The sequence below is a fragment of the Oncorhynchus nerka genome, linkage group LG14, assembly GCF_034236695.1.
Source record: "Oncorhynchus nerka isolate Pitt River linkage group LG14, Oner_Uvic_2.0, whole genome shotgun sequence".
Lineage (NCBI taxonomy): Eukaryota > Metazoa > Chordata > Actinopteri > Salmoniformes > Salmonidae > Oncorhynchus > Oncorhynchus nerka.
In genome coordinates, this window is record NC_088409.1 from 49,942,688 (window position 1) to 49,964,840 (window position 22,153).

The 22,153-nt window shown below is 41.8% G+C and overlaps 1 protein-coding gene across 1 annotated transcript in view; it reads left to right on the forward strand.

The window, feature by feature from the left end:
* Nucleotides 1-22,153, forward strand: part of LOC115141388 (2-oxoisovalerate dehydrogenase subunit beta, mitochondrial-like) — an 84,714-nt gene that overhangs the window by 13,675 nt on the left and 48,886 nt on the right. The window contains exons 5-8 of the mRNA XM_029680188.2: nucleotides 4,283-4,438; nucleotides 5,506-5,614; nucleotides 14,436-14,533; nucleotides 15,945-16,055. Of these exons, the coding sequence (XP_029536048.1) occupies nucleotides 4,283-4,438; nucleotides 5,506-5,614; nucleotides 14,436-14,533; nucleotides 15,945-16,055 (474 nt within the window). The remainder of the gene's footprint in view (nucleotides 1-4,282; nucleotides 4,439-5,505; nucleotides 5,615-14,435; nucleotides 14,534-15,944; nucleotides 16,056-22,153) is intronic.

The window sequence follows — 22,153 nt, forward strand, 5'->3', positions numbered from 1 at the left end:
ACAGGTGTGCCAAGCTTGTAGCGTTATAGCAAAGAAGACTCGAGGCTGTAATCGCTACCAAGGGTGCTTCAACAAAGTACTGAGTAAAGGGTCTGAATACTTATGTAAATGTCATATTTCAATTTTTTATTTTTAAACATTTACAAAACAAATTACTTTCTTTTTGCTTTGTCATTATGGGGTATTGTGTGTGTCAAATAGCCACCTGGACTATTTACATTGACAACCCCTTTGTTTTTACACTGCTGCTACTCGCTGTTTATTATCTATAAATAGTCACTTTACCCCTACCTACATGTACAAATTACCTCAACTAGCCTGTACTCCGCACATTGACTTAGTACCGGTACCCCCTGTATATAGCCTCATTATTGTTATTTTGTTTTTATTTTTTACTTTAGTAGTACTTTCTTAGCTATTATTTGAACTACATTGTTGGCGTGTAGGTAAGCATTTCACTGTAAGGTTATATCGGTGCATGTGACAAATAACATTTGATTTAAGATTGAGGGGGAAAAATGTGGAGAAAGTCAATTGGTCTGAACACTTTCTGAATCGAGTGTGTGTGTGTGTGTGTGTATATACTCATTAAAAACACTTTTTTTATATTGAGTTGCCCTCGGCAAACTCAATTTGTTGGGGCATGGAATCTACAAGGTGTCAAAAGCGTTCCATAGGGATGCTGGCCCATGTTGACTCCAATGCTTCCCACAGTTGTCAAGTTGGCTAGATGTACTTTGGGTGGTGGACTATTCTTGATACACACGGGAAGCTGTTGAGCATGAAAAACCCAGCAGCATTGCAGTTCTTGACATAAACCGATGCACCTGGCAGTTACTACCATACCCCGTTCAGAGGCACTTAAAACCTGTTACGGCTAGACGTTCCGCTGGCGACGAAAGCAAACCATGCGATTATCTGAGGACAGCGCCCCATCATACAAACACATGAAAATCATATTTCAACCAAGCAGGAGCGACACGAAAGTCAGAAATAACTAAATAATTAATGCCTTACCTTTGAAGATCTTCTGTTGGCACTCCAATATGTCCCAGAAACATCACAAATGGTCCTTTTGTTAGATAAACTCCTTCTTTATATCCCCAAAATGTCCATTTATTTGGCGCGTTTGATTATGGAAATACACCGGTTCCAACTCGCCCAACATGACTACAAATAATCAAATAAATTACCTGTGAACTTGGTCCAAACATTTCAAACAACTTTCCTAATCAAACTTTAGGTATCCTAAAACGTAAATAAACGATCAAATTTAAGACTATATACTGTGTTCAATAGCGGATAAAAACAAAGTGGAGCGAGCTCCAGGTTCCACGCACCAAACGAGTCCACTTGGCTTGACACTCAGACTGAATAGCCCTACTTCTTCATTTCTCAAAGGAGAAACATCAACCAATTTCTAATGACTGTTGACATCTAGTGGAAGCCATAGGAACTGCAACCAGGTGCCTCATAAATCTAGTTTCCCATAGAAACCCAATAGAAAACACAGTGACCTCAATATTTTTTTCCCTGGTTGGTTTGTCCAAATAAATTCTGTTATACTCACAGGCATTTATTTTAACTTTTTTTTTTTGTTGTTGAAAATTTAATGTTTTCTATCCAAATCTGCATATCCTAGCTTCTGGGCCTGAGTAGCAGGCAGTTTACTTTGGGCACGCTTTTCATCCGGACGTGAAAATACCACCACCACCTATCCCAAACTGTTTAAATATTTTGTATTGCCCATTCACCCTCTGAATGGCACTCATAAACAATCCATGCTTAAAAATATTTTTTTAACTTGTCCCCTTCTACACTGATTTTTAAGTGGATGTAACAAGTGACATCAATAAGGGGAGGATCATAGCTTTTACCTGGATTCACTTTGTCAGTCTGTCATGGAAAGAGCAGGTGTTCTCAATATTTTGTGCACACATGCGACCTGTAGTAAGACAATGCAATTGGCCTAATTGAAATGTTTTATCTGACTCATTTAACATTCTAGTAAAACTATGTGAAATCAAGTATTATGGAATTGTCATGATAAGTGAATATCAAAGCAAGTATTATTTAATAACTGTAAAATGAATGGATTCACATACAAGGCATAAAACTTACGTTACAAGGCAATACCGGGGTGGCAGGTAGCCTAGTGGTTAGAGCGTTGGGCCAGTAACCAAAAGGTTGCTAGATCGAATCCCCGAGCTGACAAGGTAAAAATCTGTCATTCTGCCCCTGAACAAGGCAGTTAACCCACTGTTCCCCGGTAGGCTGTCATTGTAAATAAGAATTTGTACTTAACTGACTTGTCTCTACAACCTTATTCCATGGGCAGGATACAGGAGAAGAGCGAAAACAGACCTTCATCCCATTTATACCAGATATATTCAAAATTCAGTTGTTGCCCAATCTACAGACTAAACCAAAGGTAGTAAAACTAACCAGCCAAAATCCTCTAGGAAGCGGGTCACTTCTATGTGTGAGGGGGTGGGCTGTGTCATGACGTTGCCCTCTGAGTACAGCGAGCACCATCCCCCGCTCTCTGCTTCTACAACCAGACTGCTGTGGGCAGAGTGAGGTCGTAAATTCCTAAGGAAAACCTTGCCTCATGGACACACAGAGTAGTTTTTCATGGAGACAAAGAAAATCCTTCCACCTCACAGAGAACAAATTTCATGTTCCAGAGAAAGTGTAAAAGATCTGTGAAGAATCCAGCTACGAACTGGTCTGTTTGGCACAACTTGGGAAGCTCAAGAGTGACGGTGTGGCCACATTACCATAACGCTGTTTATATAATAGCCTCAGATATGAGGTTTACATCCAATTGTTGTATAAGATGAATGATTGATGATACGGTTTGTATGATTGTGGACTGTTTAATGAAGAAAAATACCATTCCCTTTTGGTTTGAACTAAATCAGAGGACCGCCCCTGAGCCCAGTTAGGGTCAGACATCCTGGTCCAGCCCTTTTCTGCCATTCCAAATAAAACCCAACTTTGAGAAATTATCACGGGACCAAGCTTACCTCAATTACGAGATGGCTAAAGGTTGTAGAATCTTTTAACCATACCACGTGGTTAAACTCTTAGATTATCGATACCGACAGAATGAGAACAAGTCTTTCGATACCGACACAATAAGAACAAGTCTTTGATATTAATTACTAGTCTGCAGCTAGGAATTCGGTATCATTGAACGCGAAGAACGACAACCGCCGAAAACATCCATTCTATAACGAATGTCACTTTGAACTATCCCCTCTAACCAAGACAGAGGGAGAGAGACGGACAATTCTACAAAAGAAAGACTTTTCACCAGCGATCAAGACACACACTGAGTGTAAATATATATATATATATATTGATTGCAATTGTTCCCGAACGTGTGAGCGTTCATGTGTAAAGGATTAGCACTTTAATTGTTATAATTAACTCTGTAGTGACTTCTTGGTAAAACCCCCACTCCCCTTTTGTCAAACAAGCCGCCATGCCGGGTCAGCCCACTAGGGCACATTCCATCATTTCATGTAACCATATTTACTGTTTGTTTATGCATTTCTGTGAATTACTTAGTTAGTAAAAAAATAAATGATTTAAGACAATTGATGTATGGATGACTCCTAGTGAAGACTGGGTTCGTGCAGATAACCAACAATTTACGACGTTTGGAATGAGACTAACGTGAGGTAAAATAAATAAATCATTCATCAGAAGACTATTGATCAGATATGAAAATATCTGAATGGTTATATTGGGAAATTATAACATTGTAATCTGAATACTTTCCTTGGTGCCCCAACTTCCTAGTTAATTACAGTTACATGATTATTCAGTTTAATTGAGTAACTAATTACAGAGAATCTTTGATAAAAACGAAGTCTTCAGTTTAATGATAGTAAAGACACGACAGCTGGGTAGTACAATTTTATACAGTGTCGACAGACTCTGAACAACTGCAAGTAACCATAGAGATCATACATATAGCGTTCTATTCTGAAGACACTTTTTTGTTGTTGTTGTCTGTCAGCCATGTTTGGTTTCTTACACACATTTCAGTAGTCGATTCTCTGGTTTCTGTTGGAGAGTTTTGGCCCCTCGGAGGTGGGAAGGGCGTACTGGTCCTTGGGCATAAATTAGGGCCGAGCCTACAAAATCGTGTTGAGGTCCAAGTCTTTCTGTTATGGGGGACTGAGGTATTGTTATGAATGTCTAGCTATGACTGACCAACTTGATGAGTGGTGATGTTATTATTTATGTATCTCTGTCTGTCTGCCCTCAGATTGTAAATGAAGCCGCAAAGTACCGCTATCGCTCCGGCAACCTATTTGACTGCGGGAACCTCACCATCCGGGCGCCGTGGGGCTGCGTGGGCCACGGCTCGCTCTACCATTCCCAGAGTCCAGAGGCCTTCTTCGCCCACTGCCCAGGCATCAAGGTTAGACAGTCATCCCTATTTCCTTCCTTCCCTCCCTCCCTCCCTCAATCCCATCCTCCACTCACTCACTTCTCCACCTCACATGTACTTTTAAAGCACCTTATAACCTATTTACTTCTGCACTGCTTGCCCCTTCCTTAATGAGCCTGTCTTTATGGTCTAAGGCACACACACATCTTTCTCTTTGTATCAGTTAGCCAACCTCTCCCTTCACTTCACTGCACTTATTACACGTATTTTGGTGTAGTCGATCTCTGTGTATGTACCTTGCTAAAACACCCACTGGACTGTTTGGATTGTTGATTTGTTGAGGGTAGAAAAATATCTACCTCATATTGCTGTTGACCTATTCATGCACCCACTCCCTTCATTTCTAAACCCTGCTGGCTGCTGCATAGTGCTTTACATCCATAGAAATTAAAGGTAAATTAAGCACACAGACTCTCAAATAAATACCTGACTCACTGTACGCCGTGTGCTGTCACCTGGGGTTCAACTGGCTGATCTGTGAGCGTGTGTGATATAAGCTGGCATTTAAGGCACGTACGCTCGGAGGGAAACGAGTGCGTGCTAAAAATGTCAAATATGATTCACCCCCTCCCACCACACACCATCATGAAAGGAATAAAAGTCTAAAGTTCTCCTACGCAGCCAAGCACCACAGCACCAGTTAGCGCTTTACAGCCATAGTCAATTCAGTAAACATCCTCTGTTGTCTTTTTCAAAGGTCAAGGTAATAAACACTGCAAGGGGTGAGAGAAGGCTCAAATGTCTTGCTCAGATATAGAGGAAGCCGGCTTCTGCTTTCCACCCAATTGCACATTGTTTGGATCTGGGTTGTTTGTGTGCGTATCAGTTGAATAGTATGGTCTGTTCTGGTACAGATACACCCTGTTTGCACTACTAAGTCAAGGCTGTACTGTTGTCCTGGGTACACTGCCTTAGTAGTTGCTGTAACCGTGCTGAAAAAGGACAACGTTATAAGAAAATGTCCGAGCCAGTACAGTTCAGGTTGGCATGATATATAGTGTGGAAAAGGTAATATTGTACTATGTATATCACTCCAGGTTGTAATACCCAGAGGTCCGGTCCAGTGTAAGGGACTGCTGCTGTCGTGCATCGCAGATCAGAACCCCTGCATATTCTTCGAGCCCAAGATCCTCTACAGAGCAGCGGGTGAGTTAAAGAGCCCATCTGACCCAGGTGATGTGTGTTTGTAGGTGAGGTGTGTTTACAACAAGTTTCCTCAAGCATTCTCAATGACCTTCTGTCAGCCTTTTTGTCTCCTTGGTGACAGATGGCTTGTTATTGTTGTGCCAGAACAGAACAGCAAACAAACTGTGTCCTGGCTGCTTGGCTCTGGACTGAGTGTGAGTGAGTTCAACAGATTCAATCGCAAGTGTGAACCAGCTGGTCCAAATGGGCCGTAAAGTGCTGACAGCCTCTGGCCTGGCCTGTGTCCTGTCCTCTGGCTGGCTGTCCACTCTAGCTCTGGCAGGAATGGCAGCATGCTGGCTCGGGCGCCTGCCTCAGGCCTACATCGTTTTTTTGGGCTATTAGAGCAGGGATCGACGGCCTTCACGACAGAATGACCTCTTATTATCCCTTTCAACAAAGCCTATAATTTCCACACACAGCTTTGGGTGATAAGTCTATTCAATTTAGTTGTGAGATTGTTTTGATTAAGGCATTAGAAAGTTGTCATGCCCAGAACATTCTTTTTCTTCTCAGGCGTTAAAACCACTCGATCCAAACAAGCCTTATGTCTGTTTTTCCCTCTGTCTCTTCTGGGATTGTGTTCAAATCAAATTTTATTGGTCACATACACGTGATTAGAAGATGTTATTGTGGGTGTAGCGGAATTCTTGTGCTTCTAGCTCCGACAGTGCAGTAATATCTAACAACATACAGTTGAAGTCGGAAGTTTACTTGCACTTAGGTTGGAGTCATTAAAACTAGTTTTTCAACCCCTCACAAATTTCTTGTTAACCTCTCTAGGGTATAGGGGACGCTAGCGTCCCATCTGGCCAACATCCAGTAAGGTTGCAGAGCGCCAAATTCAATTACAGAAATGCTCGTTATAAAAATTCAGAAAACAAAACATATTTTACATAGGTTTAAAGATGAACTTCTTGTTAAACCAACCACAGTGTCATATTTATAAAATGCTTTTCGGCGAAAGCATACCTAGCCCAGAACATAGCCCAGTTGACAAATTATTACAAACAGTAACCAGCCAAGCAGAAGCGTTATAAAACTCAGAAATAGAGATAAAATGAATCCCTTACCTTTGATGATCTTCATATGGTGGCAATCAGAAGACATTAATTTACTCAATAAATGTTCCTTTTGTTCGATTAAGTCTCTTTATATCCAAAAACCTCAGTTTTGTTAGCGCGTTTTCTTCAGTAATCCACAGGCTCAAACTCAGTCAAAACAATCAGACAAAAAATCCAAATTGTATCCGTAAAGTTCATAGAAACATGTCAACCGATGTTTATATTCAATCCTCAGGTTGTTTTTTTAGCCTAAATGATCTATAATATTTCAACCGGACAATAACGTCGTCAATATAAAATATAAACAAGAAATGCACATGCGCCTGAAAACTCTGCGTCACGTTAGGTTCCACTCGTTCAGACTGGTCTTACTCCCTCATTTATAAGAATACAAGCCTGAAACGATTTCTAAAGACGGTTGACTTCTAGTGGAAGGCATAGGAACTGCAAATGGAGTCCTAAGTCAATGGATACTGTAATGGCATTGAATAGAAAACTACAAAACCAAAAAAAAAGATACTTGGATTTTTCTCAGGTTTTCGCCTGCTAAATCAGTTCTGTTCTACTCAGACACTATTTTAACAGTTTTGGAAACGTTAGAGTGTTTTCTGTCCAAATCTACCAGTTATATGCATATCATATCCTCTGGGCCCGAGTAGCAGGCCGTTTAATTTGGGCATGCTTTTCATCCAAAATTCCGAATTGCTGCCCCCTACCCTAGAGGTTAAACTATAGTTTTGGCAAGTCTGTTAGGACATTTACTTTGTGCATGATGACACATATATATTTTTTCCAAGAATTGTTTACAGACAGATGTTTTTCACATATAATTCACTGTATCACAATTCCAGTGGGTCAGAAGTTTGCATACACGAAGTTGACTGTGCCTTTAAACAGCTTGGAAAATTCCAGAAAATTATGTCATGGCTTTAGAATCTTCTGATAGGCTAATTGACATAATTTGAGTCAATTGGAGGTGTACCTTTGGATGTATTTCAAGGCCTACCTTGACATCATGAGAAACAAAAGAAATCAGCCCAAAATTGTAGACCTCCACAAGTCTGGTTCATGCCTGAAGGTACCACGGTCATCTGTACAAGCAATAGTACGCAAGTATAAACACCATGGGACCACGCAGCCGTCATACCGCTCAGGAAGGAGGCGCGTTCTCTCTCCTAGAGATGAACGTACTTTGGTGCGAAAAGTGCAAATCAATCCCAGAACAACAGCAAAGGACCTTTTGAAGATGCTGGAGGAAACGGGTACAACAGTATCTATATCCACAGTAAAACGAGTCCTGTATTGACATAACCTGAAAGGCCCCTCAGCAAGGAAGAAGCCACTTCTCCAAGACCGACATAAAAAAGCCAGACTACGGTTTGCACATGGGGTCAAAGATCATACTTTTTGGAGAAATGTCCTCTGGTCTGATGAATCAAAAATAGAACTGCCCATAATGACCATCGTTATGTTTGGAGGAAAAAGGGGGACGCTTGCAAGCAGAAGAACACCATCCCAACCTTGAAGCACGGGGGTGGCAGCATCATGTTGTTCGGGTGCTTTGCTGCAGGAGGGACTGGTGCACTTCACAAAATAGATGGCTTCATGAGGATGGAATTTATTTGGATATATTGAAGCAACATCTCAAGACATCAGTCAGAAAGTTGAAGTTTGGTCGCAAATGGGTCTTCCAAATGGACAATGACCCCAAGCATACTTCCAAAGTTGTGGCAAAATGGCTTAGGGACAACAAAGTCAAGGTATTGGAGTGTCCATCACAAAGCCCTGACCTCAATCCTATAGAAAATTGTTGAGCAGAACTTAAAAAGCGTGTATGAGCAAGGAGGCCAACAAACCTGACTCAGTTACACCAGTTCTGTCAGGAGGACTGGGCCAGAATTCACCCAACTTATTGTGGGAAGCTTGTGGAAGGCTACCTGAAACGTTTTGACCGAAGTTAAGCAATTTAAAGGCAATGTGGGAATGTGATGAAAGAAACAAAAGCTGAAATAAATCATTCTCTCTCCTATTATTCTGATATTTCACATTCTTAAAATAAAGTGGTGATCCTAACTGACCTAAGACAGGGAATTTTTAATAGGATTAAATGTCAGGAATTGTGAAAAACTGAGTTTAAATGTAGTTGGCTAAATGTAGTTGGTATGTAAACTTCCGTCTTCAACCCAATGCAAACAAATCTAAGTAGGAATGAATTAAGACTTTATACTAATGGACGAGCGACATCAGAGAGGAACGGACTAAGATACTGTAAAATAGTATAGAAAACAGTATATACATATGAGATGAGTAATGCAAGATATGTTAACATTAAGTGAATGATAGACCGTAGAATAGTATAGGAAACAGTATATGCATATGAGATGAGTAATGCCAGATATGTAAATATTATTAAAGTGACAAGCGTTCCATTCCTTAAAGTGGCCAGTGATTCCTAGTCTATGCCTATAGGCAGCAGCCTCTAATGTGCTAGTGATGGCTGTTTAACAGTCTGACGGCCTTGAGATAGAAGCTGTTTTTCACTCTCTGTCCCAGCTTTGATGCACCTGTACTGACCTTGCCTTCTGGATGATAGCGGGTAGGGTAGTTTGCCCCCGGTAATGCATTGGGCTGACCGCACTACCCTCTGGAGAACCTTGCGGTGATACAGCCCGACAGGATGCTTTCAATCATGTGTCTGTAAAAGTTTGAGGGTTTTAGGTAACAAGCCAAATTTCTTTAGCCTCCTGAGGTTGAAGAGGCTCTGTTGCGCCGTCTTCACCACACCGTCTGTGTGGGTGGTCCAGTTCAGTTTGTCTGTGATGTGTATGCCAAGAAACTTGAAGAATTCCAACTTCTCTGCTGTGGTCCTGTTGATGTAGACAGGGGGGTGCACCCTCTGCTGTTTCCAGAAGTAGTCCACGATCATCTCCTTTGTTTTGTTGACGTTGAGTGAGAGGTTGTTTTCCAGGTACCACACTCCCAGAGCCCTCACCACCTCCCTGCAGGCTGTCTCGTCATAGCTGGTAATCAAGCCTACTACTGTTGTGTCGTCTGATAACTTGATGATTGAGTTGGAGGCGTGCTTGGCCACGCAGTCATGGGTGAAGAGGTAGTTCAGTAGGGGGCTGAGCATGCGCCCTTGTGGGGCCCCAGTGTTGAGGATCAGCAGAGTGGAGGTGATGTTTCCTACTTTCGCCACCTGGGGGTGGCCCATCAGGAAGTCCAGGACCCAGTTGCACAGGGCGGGGTTCAGACCCAGGGCCTCGAGCTTAATGATTTAGCTTGGAGGGTAATATTGTAGTAATAATGCTATTTTCAATCTATGTAATTGATGAAAAAACAAACAACTGTCAAATTCCCGAAGCTGTAAGGTCATTATGTAGATTATTTATGACATGCATGCCACACACAGCCTAATCTGTCTGGTAGTAAGAGCATGTAGTGCTCAACTTGTAGTTGTGTGGAGCAGCTCACAGAATTAATATGGCAAGACAGCCTGTGTGACTGACACTTAAAAAAAAAAAAAATGTATTTGACCTTTTTATGTAACTAAGGCAAGTCAGTTAAGAACAAATTCTTATTTTCAATGACGGCCTAGGAACAGTGGGTTAACTGGTCAGGGGCAGAACGAGAGATTTTTACCTTGTCAGCTCGGGGAATTGTGCTCCATCATGGTAAGCGCCACACACACATAAACAAACCGGTTCCTCGATGAAGCTCCACCATAAATTAATATTAGAAAAGATTTCCCTGATTTCTCTGCCCAGGTTTTCAACAATATTATCTTTCGTCATGATTCGTCCAGTTTTAGCATGTGATTTGGCGCCATAGCCCAATGGTGGTTTTAGCTGAGTTATTTTTTTATTGCGGGGGGCAATACCATCGTATATCATTTACATAGTCACGATAGGACAAAGGTTGACATCGGCCAACCCTAGATTACGTAACAAAGTAAACAGAGAAGCAACGCACAATAGGCAGCAGTTATACGACTAACTATGAAGAACAACATACAGATGTCACAACTCACTTGGTGCACTCACACCATCCCACAAGTCCACAGAGATATGGAGGAGTCCAGTTGTTGAGGTGTAGGAGCTTGCTCCCCTTTCTGCAATTGCTTGGAGACTGTGTAGTGTGAGACCTGGAGAATCAGAAGGGTGTTTTGCCCCCTAGCAACTGCCATAGCTACTTCCTTGGCAACCAATAAGAGCCAGGTCACACAGGTCCGAGAGAGTTTGAGAGGTCAGTTTATGGTACCCATAGACTTTCAGGCACCACTCCTGGTTGGATGGGGAGTGGAGTGTGCAACTTGAAAGGGTTGTGAGGTGCTAGTAAGAGGCACTGTCAGGGAATTCGTGACACTATGCAACATTCTGCTAAATGTGGAAAGCTATGCTGTCATCAGTGTGCAGTTTATAATGTAGTCATTAACTTGGCGTGAGTGTATGCTTCCAAATGGCAGAATATAGGATATGTGGCAGTGTTGCCTTTTTTTTTCTTTTTTTTTTGTGCACCTCTGCCATTTCTATGTATGTCTGAAGTTTATTATTGCCTAAACTGCAGGTGTCTCCATTTACATTCAACACTGGGTTGATTTTTCCTTGAGCGGATGGTCGGAGAGAGGGAACATACTTATAAATAATGTATACACTGCCTATTGACCGCAAGAATCCCAAACAGATATAGTATTTGACAAAAACAATCATTTCAAACCTTGATTACATTGCAATATCACATATGCCTCTCTATTTATGGGTGGGAATAGTAGTGAACTTCCTAAATTAAAATAACTTTTAGCTGATTTTCCTGGTGATTTTTTTTAAAACAGATTTTATGCTATAAGGACTTTATGGGGGGGGGCAAATAAAATCACCCGCTGGCCGAATTTGGCCTGTGGGCAGCCTTTTGGGATAACCCAGCTCTAGTCTGACAGTAATATAGTGAGGTGAACTGTTAGTCACAGTAATATAGTTTAACAATCAAGTTGAATTCTGCCTCTTTAGGGCCTGCAAGGATATGTTTCAGTTTTGCAATGTTCTTGGCACAGAAAAGCAGTTGCCACATGTATTTTTCCACTCCTTATCTTTATTTTGGATGTCAAATTGTGTTCGATGCTTCTCAGGAAGTCAAGAGCAGCCTTTTTATCCCACTGCAGAGTAAAAATCATATGAGCCATGACACTTACTGTCGGTCTCTCAAAATGTGAATGGAATAGCACCTCCGTTTTATATATCCCTCAACAAAACCCTAGGTCTTTCTGTGAGGTTTGTTGTTTCATTTTCAGATGGACTAAACCCAGTTACTTGGAAGTACAGTGGGATATGCAGGTCCAAATTGTGTACAGTGTCTATGACTTAATGAAACCACGTCAGAGAGGGAGAGATTCGGTGCGTCTCTTTGAGAAGTAACTCTTGTCTGACTGAAATAGTTCCATGGCATACCACCCAATGGATATTTCTCTCCTTTCCTTTTCTGAAAATATCTCCTAGCTATGTTTCCCCATAGCGAAATGGCTCAATTTTGTTCCTTTCCCCCCCGAACTTGGTGTCAACAATCCCTCGTCTGTTTCCCACAGGGCTCTCAGAACTGGTAGCAGTTAGGGAATCACTTTAATTTCCGAAAAGCGCAGAAAGCACTACCTCGTGCCGGGTCCTAATCCCTCTGAGCGATGCTTGTTTAGATGATGTCATGTAATGTTTTTAATTGAAACAGTCATTTTCTTTTCTTACCAAGCCAGAGGGGATGGAACCACAAGCGCTGGCTTTATCAGGACCGTAGTTAAATGTAGGCTAGTTAGTGATAGAGATTCCCAATATTAAGAGAATATTTTTTCATGAAGACTGTTATACATCACCATTGTCACGTGAGCTTATGATCTCACAGCTGGACCTCCTTTAAGTGAGTTGGGGACTGAAAAAAGGCAATCACTGCCTGACATTGGTCTTCTTGAGTAAGATCGGTCACTACTACTATAAAATGACTGCTGTGTCACGGTCTGAAACGGGGAAGCTATGTACACCAGAGGAGGTTGATGAAATTACACTATATAAAGATCCCTGAATCCAGTCAACAGTAGTTCACTGTTTTGTTCGTTGGTGGCAGGCGTGGGATTTTACTTGATGCCTGTTGTGGCTTTCTGTGTAAGGTTAACTTAGTAGTTTACTGTATGCTTACGTATTAGAAGTATCGCAAGATGTTCCGAGAGAGAAATAATTTGAAATTCCATCATTGGAGTTGGTATTTTGAAAGAGTGCATTTTCTTTTTCCAATTCCACGTCTTTCTAAATAACCCTGAGGATTAGATGACTTGCTCTGAGAGATACTGATTAACCAAAATAAGCAGCCTCTCATCCCTGACATCACTTAAATTTGGAAGCCATTTAATTGTAAATAAATGTCCCATGTGGCCTATAGGTGAATCTATGATTCATTTGAACCATGTACCAGCACACACTGACTTCAGGATTGGGTTGGGAAAAGGCTTGCCAGAGGTAGCTCTTTTGACTCGTTTGAAATTGAAGTCTGCAGCCTGTTTCTTAACCTCTAGAGGGGGAATGGGTGGAAGTCATCCCGACTGTTCCAGGAAGAGTAGAGTCGGAAACCGTAATGTCTCCCTCGAGTATCAATAGTACGCCCAGTGGCTGTTGCAGTTCATGTGTTACCTTGCAAGAGACTTTTATTTAAAGAGCACCAGTCTCCCCACTGAACACCCACACACACCTTTTGAAGGTCTTATCTTGCTTGTCAGGGTCAAAGCTGTGTATGATGAGCGCAAAAGACCTGTGTAATGTTGTTACCAAATAACTACATAATAGGCTATGTTGGTGCCTCAGTTTTTTTTTTTTTTGTCACCAAGTGTTTAGGAACTCCAAGATTACTACAAATAGGGTGCCAAAGGGTCGGATGCATGAATATAATGTCCCTTGTGTGTGGAACACATTTTGAACTATATCCTGTCCCGCAAATGTTTTGTTGTCCACATTGATCAGGGTGACTGGCCTATAGTTGTTCACTAGATATTGTTAGCGCATAGATTTATTTTCTTATTAATAATAATATGCCATTCGGCAGACGTTGTTATCCAAAGCGACTTAGTCATGCGTGCATAAATGTTAGGTATTTGTGGTCCCGGCAATCGAACCCACTACCCCTGGTGTTGCAAGCGTCATGCTCTACAAACATAGCAGCAGAGGACCATAGAGAGGCGCGCACACAAGGCTCCTTGTGATTGATGAGGTCTGGGAAAAGCATCTCAAATGAGCCAGAGACTTTGTTCCTAACTGGAAGCACAGATTGTAGGCTTTCATTTGTGAGTGTGCCGGTTATTTCCCTTCTTGTCATCCACTCCATCATTGAGCTCTACGGGTGGTTATGGACCATCGTTTGACAGAGCAACCACAGTTGGCCATAACAGAGTGATTAATGTGTGTGTTCGGATTTTGACCCCCAATTATATTCCTAGCGTGTGTAGTACTGTAGTTGCGTATGTGCACCAGGTCATGCTGGCCGTACTGATAAGATACTTGGGCTCTTTCTAAAAAAATATATATATTCTCCTTCACTGCACTGATCTGCAAGATTAGCTTCCATCATAGGGTTTCACCTGTCAACTAATTTACAATCAGTGCGGATGAAAGGGAGGAGATGCGAGTACAGGTTTTGAAACAATTGAGACAGAGGTCGTGTTTTAGTTTTTTTCTTTGTTTGCTTTGCAGTGGAGCAGGTCCCTACAGAGGCCTACACCATCCCACTTTCGCAGGCCGAGGTAATACAGGAAGGAAGTGACGTCACTCTGGTCGCGTGGGGAACACAGGTGAGACGTGGAAGAAGGAGCCATGGGTTGATTCTACGTACTCGAGCCATAGAGGAGATGGAGCTATATATCTATTTATGACTGTGCATGAGTCATGACCTTAGCCAGAAGTCATTGTTTATGGTATGGAGGCGGGCAGAGTAGGGACATCCGCATTACATCTTGGGTCTTTGACATTTTTAAGCCGACACGGACGAGCCATGGATTACCTCCTAGCTCCATCACAAGCCCACGCCTCTCAACAGTGGCTTTCTCACCAGGGGTTGGTGGTTTATCGTGTCTACACTGACGTCTCCGTTGGACCGATGCTGCTCCACAGTGTTAACAGTCCACGTCTACACAAGGCCTTCCATTGTCTTCAACTCCTGTCCCCCTGATTTATTTTCCTCAGGAGAGGATTATGGTCTCTATAGCACTCTTGGTGTCGTTGCCCCTTACAAAGATTATGCTAGCCCACTTAATGGGCTTAACCCACCCAGAGAAGGAGACTAATGTAGGTACAGCTGAAGAGCAGAGGGGGTCTAAGCCTGAGGGCCTGGAATAACTGGGAAATCAACTCCTTCAAAGCCATCATTTTGCAAAGATGAAAAATCCACCCAAGTAGTGGAAATCGGGGCTTTTTAAAATGCCACACCATTACTCCGGTAATCCATCAGCCCTCCATGGACGAGTGAAAAGAAAACAACTCCCAGCAAGTTTAGCGGTCGGAACCGCGCCTGGATCCTGCCGTGAAGGCCTGCTAATGAGCGTAACAGAGGGGTTCATTTCGCCAGTCCTGAAAATCCCTACTGTTTATATTGTAAAGTTTCAGAGGACCGTTGGCATTTTATTGCGCACTTTAAACCTGTTCATATCTTGACAGAAGTACTAGGCTATATCATTGCTTCAGCAATATTCAGTATATTAGTAGTCAACTCTAGCAAGGTTGACTAACACCAGAATATAATATTTATCTTTTTAATTTGCCTATTGTAGACTCGTGTCTATATGGGCTAGAAGCCTGTAGATTGCTGTGTTCTTTTCTTTTATCAATTGCCTGTCTGATTTATGACTCATGACTATCACTCAAGACCCAAACTTTAATAGATTTTATTCATTAACCCTCACACACATTCATAGACTAACTCAAAGCCCTGATGCACAGTTTAGGGATAACGATGGAGCCAGTATGTCCTGCTGTTAGATTGCCGGTGATTCACAGGCACAGCAGTCTAATCTGACAATAAACATGGAGTCTATCCAAGCAACTTTCTCCGTTAGTCCAAACTGACTTGAAAGTTAATAAGGGGTGCTGTGCAGTGGTTTTCTGCTGACTCTAAAAGGGGTTCTTGATGGTATTATGAAGTGTTCTAAAATCCATTCTGGATTAGAATGGAATACATGGCCTTGATCGCTGACTCCTGCCTTGCAGATCCATGTCCTGAGGGAAGTGGCCAACATGGCTCAGGAGAAGCTGGGTGTGTCCTGCGAACTCATAGATCTACAGACCATTTTGCCTTGGGACACTGAGACTGTTTGCAAGGTAAGACGCATGATAAGCTATATAAATTTGCATACACACACACACACTCAGGGCTGGGTAGGTTACTTTCTAAATGTAATACTTTAGTTACTTGTCCAAAATTATTAGCAGTAACTTAAGTAACCAAATCTGATTACTTTCAGTTACTTTTAGATTGCTTTCCCCTTAAGACATTAGACATCAAAATAAAATTGTATTTGTCACATGCTTTGTAAACAACCTTTGTAGACTAACTGTGAAATGCTTACTTACAGGCCCTTCCCAACAATGCAGAGAAATATATAGAAACGATTATAGCACAAGGAATAAATGCACAATGAGTAATAATAACTTATATAAACTTATATAAACAGGGTAACAGTACCGAGTAGATGTGCAGGGGTTCCAAGGTAAATATGTACATATAGGTAGGGGTAAAGTGTCTAGGCAGCAGGATAATTAATAAACGCTGGTAGCAGCAGCATATGTAACGAGTCAAAAGAGTGCGAAAGATGGTCAATTAGGGTCCGTGCAGCCATTTGATTAACTAGTGATTAGTATTCTGGCTTGGGGTAGAAGTTGTTTAGGGTCCTGTTGGTTCCAGACTTGGTGCATCGGTGCCACTTGCCATGCGGTAGCAGAGAGAAAAGTCTGTCTTGAGCAGCTGGAGTCTTTGTAAATGTATAGGGCCTTCTTCTCACACCGCCTGCTATAGAGGTCCTGGATGGCAGGGAGCCTGGCCCCAGTGATGTACTGGGTCATACGCACTACCCTCTGTAGCGCCTTGCGGTCGGATGCCAAGCAGTTGCCATACCAAGCGGTAATGAAGCCAGTCAAGATGCTCTCAGTGGTGCAGCTCTACAAGGTTTTGTGGATCTGAGATCCCATGCCAAATCTTTTCAACTTTTTTTATCCCATAGGCTGGGATCCGCACTATGCAGCTGAGGCAAGAGCGCATTTTTCACAGGCTGTCCACTGGCCTCAAAAATTATTGCTATGCAGCTTAAACTTCTTCAATTCAACCATTTGAGTTATACATATCCAATTGTGAACAGCCATCCACAATTTCCACAATAAGGAAGGCGCAAATGGCTAAATGAGAGGGCAGCAGTGTGATTTACATCAATGCGCTATGTAGATATCAATAATATGTAGCCCGTAGGCTACATCACTGCTGTTGTCCTTGCCCTTAGCGTTTTTATTTTGTTTGGATAATCTTTGGATGCCGACAGCGGTTGCACTATTGGAAGACATGGCTTGGACAGTAGGCTACAAAATCCTATTCCTGCTCTTTTCCCGCGATCCCTCAAACACTTTCGGTGTGTCATCATAGTGGTCTCTGGTCAGACTTCCTCAGGCGGAATAAAAAACATGGCTGAGGATTATTTCTGTCTAATAAAACTCTTGTTGATTGATATCCCCTCCCAGGTGGCTGTACCCCTGCCCAATCATGTGAAAGCCATAGATTAGGACCTAATTCATTTATTTCAATTGACTGATTTCCATATTTGAACTGTAACTCGGTAAAATCTTTGAAATTGTTGCATGTTGCGTTTTATTTTTGTTCAGTATAGTTGATGATCCCTGCAGTAGACTGTGTAATTTAGCACTTAAATTTCCCTTCAATGTGGCACAGAAACCATGTTATTTTTCTCTATAGTGCAGTTTCTGCCGTTCCTGATTGATTGAATTCCAACTTTATTCTCCCACAGCTGGTATGATTTCATTAGGGCTGTATTTCTACTTTGCCGTGCGATTAAAGTAACCGTAGCACTCACTCGTGTTATTATGTAATGGAGGAGAGAAACTGTTTTGTTAGCCTTTCAAAGTATTCTAATGATGTCTTGAGTTTAAAGTTATGGTCCATTCAAGCCTAGAGGAATGGGGGGAAAGGAGGTAAGCGAGGCCTGTATATTTTGTCCACATACAGTGCCTTCAGAAAGTATTTACACCCCTTGACCTTTTCCATATTTTGTTGTTAGTCTGAATTTATTTTATTTTTTGTCAATGGCCTACACACAATAGCCCATAATGTTAAAGTAGAATTAAGTTAATAAAAACATTTAAAAAATGAACAAATTTAATAAAACAATGAAAGCTGAAATGTATTCAGTCTAAGTATTCAGCCCATTTGTTATGGCAAGCCTAAATCATTTCAGGAGTAAAGATTTGCTAACAAGTCCCTTGATAAGTTGCATGGACATAAAAAAAAACATTTTAATGACTACCTCATCTCTGTACCCCACACATACAATTATCTGTAAGGTCCCTCAGTCGAGCAGTGAATTTCAAGCACAGATTCAACCACAGACTAGGGAGGTTTTCCAATGCCTTGCAAAGAAGGGCACCTGTTGGTAGATGGGTAAAAAATTGAATATCCCTTTGAGCAGGGTGAAGTTATTAATTACACTTTGGATGGCATATTAATACACCCAGTCACTACAAATGTACAGGCCTCCTTCCTTACTCAGTTGCCTGAGAGGAAGGAAACCATTCAGGGATTTCACAATAAGGCCAATGATGACTTTAAAACAGTTATGGAGTTTAATGGCTGTGATAGGAGAAAAATGAAGATGACTCAACAACATTGTAGTTACTCCACAATACTAAGCTAATTGGCAGAGGGAAAAGAATGCCTGTACAGAATACAAATATTCCAGAACATGCATCCTGTTTGCAACAAGGCACTTAAGTAATACTGCAAAAAAATGTGGTAATGCAATTCACTTTTTGTCCTGTATACAAAGTGTTATGTTTGGGGTAAATCCAATATAAAAAATTACTGAGTACCACTCTCCATATTTTCAAGTACAGTGGTGGCTGCATCATGGTATGGGTATGCCTGTAATCGTTAAGGACTGGGGAGTTTTTCAGGAGAAAAAATGTACGGAATAGAGCTGAGCACTGGCAAAATCCTAGAAGGGAAAAAAATCAATGGCAAGACCTGAAAATGTCTCTCTAGCAATGATCAACAACCAATAATGGGCAAATGTTGCACAATCCAGGTGTGAAAAGCATTGAGTCTTACCTAGAAAGACTCAGGGGTTTGAATACTTATGTAAATTAGATTTCTGTATTTCATCTTTAATACCTTTGCAAAAATGTCTGAAAACAACATGTTTTCACTGTCGTTAGGGGGCATTGTGTGCAGATGGGTGAGGGGCGGAAATAAATAATGTCTATAGATAGATATCTCTAACACAACAAAATGTGGATTAAGTCAAGCAGTATGAATACTTTCTGAAGGCACCGTATTTTGTCACCTCCCGAGATGTGCCAATGCCATGCATTTTAAATGGCCCACTTCAAACGTGCCACATACTGTTTTGTTGTGGACGTGGCAAGCCGCTGGTGACTCGATACCGGATTGATTTTTATATTGCCTGTTTTATCATGCAATTTGAAAGTCCCTCTGGTGAAGCACATGACACAGTTGGTAAGCTCTGCGAGGCCTGGCGCTGCCAAGTAAATCTTATAACTGACAGTTAAGGCACAAGATGAAAATTGTGGTCACAGGCCGGTAATTTAATAGGGAGCCCAATTGGAATCGGTGGCATATATTATTATTTTCTTGGCACCAGGGGCGCTTCAAATGAAGTGAGCAACAGTCTGTTATGGGCTGTTTGTTCAGAGACAATTTTCTCAAATAAACGGGGTGATTTTCAGCATTGGCCGCTCCATTAAACCGGCTCTATGAAATTGAATAGTGTGTTTATATACCACTTATGGTTCTCGGGGGCAAGGCCGCCGTCTCCACCTTGCCAACAACACTTGTCTTCCTCTCCACTGTTTTCTCTCCTCTCCTTCAGCTAAACGTGTTGAGGATTATCTGTCCTCACACCTTTTTTACATTTCCCCTTTCCTTGTCAGTTTATAGCCTCTTATCTCCTCATTCTCTTATTACGTATTCTTCTGTTTTCTCTTGAATGATGTCCTCACTCAGTCCTATAGCCATACAATTCAAATGCCGACAACACTGCCTGGGAATGTGTTGTCTCTCATCCTCAGTGTCTTGCCCTATGTGACCCATGTGGCATTATTTGAAGGTTGTGGTTGAGTAGAGAACCTTTTAATCATGCAATTAACTGGAGAGGATGAATTAACCACAGGCGAAATAATCCCCATGTTCTTTGTACCCGATTTTTGTCATGAATGCAACGTTAAAATATTTTGTTTTATCTTTTAATAAATCTGAAGCATAAAGAACTTTATGTTCCAGATGTCAAATTAGGAACAAATGCGGGTCTCTGTAAAAATGATGTTTTCAGACAGTGGGGCCAGCTAATGAAAACAACCCTGACATTAAATAGAATATAGTCTCCTTTTTTGCACGAAAGGTGGGTTAGTGGACAGGGAAATGGGGTTCCGTTACCCAGAAATGGCTATGCTGAAGTACTGCGTTTTAAAAAATGTTGTCTGTCTTAGCAGTGCCTGTTTTGGTCACAACGCACAATAAAACAAATGCCCCATGTTTCAGTATCATCATTGCAAATGGTCACCCCTGACTGAGTGTATACTTAATTTCCCACCTGTGGCCAATGGTCTGCCTCTACAATGATTGTGTGTGTGTCTTGGTGTGAAGACTAGACACAAGTATTCATCCACTGAGTGAAATAATGGATTATTTTTGTTATATACTCCTGTCGTCTTCATTGGGAAGTGCTGGCTGCTGAGCGGTTGAATTACAGGTTTTGACCAGTGTAGGTTCCCTTGAGCGCTACAATGTATAGCACATGAAGGTTGCCTTTGAAATGAGTCTACCTTTCCATATCTGCATTTGAAGAGCAAGCTGATTTTACTCTCATTGCATAGCAATTTAGGGGGGCATAGCTGCCTGACGATAGGGAAAATATTTCACTTTTATGGTTGGTTTTACTAACCCATATTGAATAAATCCAAGAGTAACAGAGAACTAAAAATGTTATTTCATTAGCATTGACGTAACTGGGATTTCAGACATCAGGCCAGGACTATCGAGTCTGAGTGGAACCTTTTTAAATCATATGAATTGCTGTCCAGGAATATGTCTACAAAACTAAATTATCATTCATCCTACATAAAAAATGCAATCTAGTCCAGGTCCCTGCTTAATCTCTGTGAAACAGACTCCTTATGTGTGCTTACGCTACTCTTTCTGTCAACTCTGACTACCCAGAATCCTCCACTTCCAATCCTAAAGTAGGCCCTATATTCAAAGGTTAGGTGGAGAGTGAGGTCAAACCTTGGTGCCCCTGGTCACCGTGACTGACTGCAGACTGACAGAGGGCTAGCCCTGAGTGAGCCCTGCCTGCCTGCCTGCCCTGGCTCTGGCTAGAACTACTGCTGATGCTGAGCCTTTTACAGACACTGGGGCATTCACGCAAGACAGCTATGGCAGGAATGTCCAAATGCATTTACATTTAGCATTTTTTTGTATATTATTTCAGGGTCAGCCGGCCCTACAAGTGTTTGTTTGGGGCACAATTGTCACAAACCTCTTCTCTCCTTCTCTTGACTCACCCTACTACTGAGCTCTCTGACAGACCAGCTATTTTAGATTTACAGGGGACGACTGTGGCCAGAATTACACAAGTCACACAGCCCTCTCTCGCCTTAGATCTTTTGCTACTAAAGGGGCGATGTGACATTTCATGAAAGGATTGCTCCGAGGAATAACTCTCAGAGCATTGTGACCTCCATCTTCATCCTGTTCCATCTGAGTTGGCTTTCTCTGTTGTGACTTCCTAGGATTCATTATGTGCCAGTCTATATGCTGAGGTAAGGGGGGGAAATGGCACAATTGGAACCATCAGAGGCTAGTAAATAGTATTATTCTCTGATCCATTGCTTTTGATTGTCAGTGCTGTTCTTGGTTTCAAGTACATGTCAGAAAGAATTGTCTGCTTTTTAATTCAGTGGTTGTTCGCTTGATCTCCAGCGTTTCCAGGAATACCTACGTGCTTTCACATCGGCTTGCATTAAATGGGTGATAGGCTCATGAGCAGACGGAGTGTGTGTACACACATGCTCAGCTTGTTGGTCTATGGACGCACATCCAAACACGGACGCACATTCAATTAGGACTTCATATACATCTATGAGTCACAGTCGGCTCCTGCGTCTCTCCTCAGCGTCTTTCA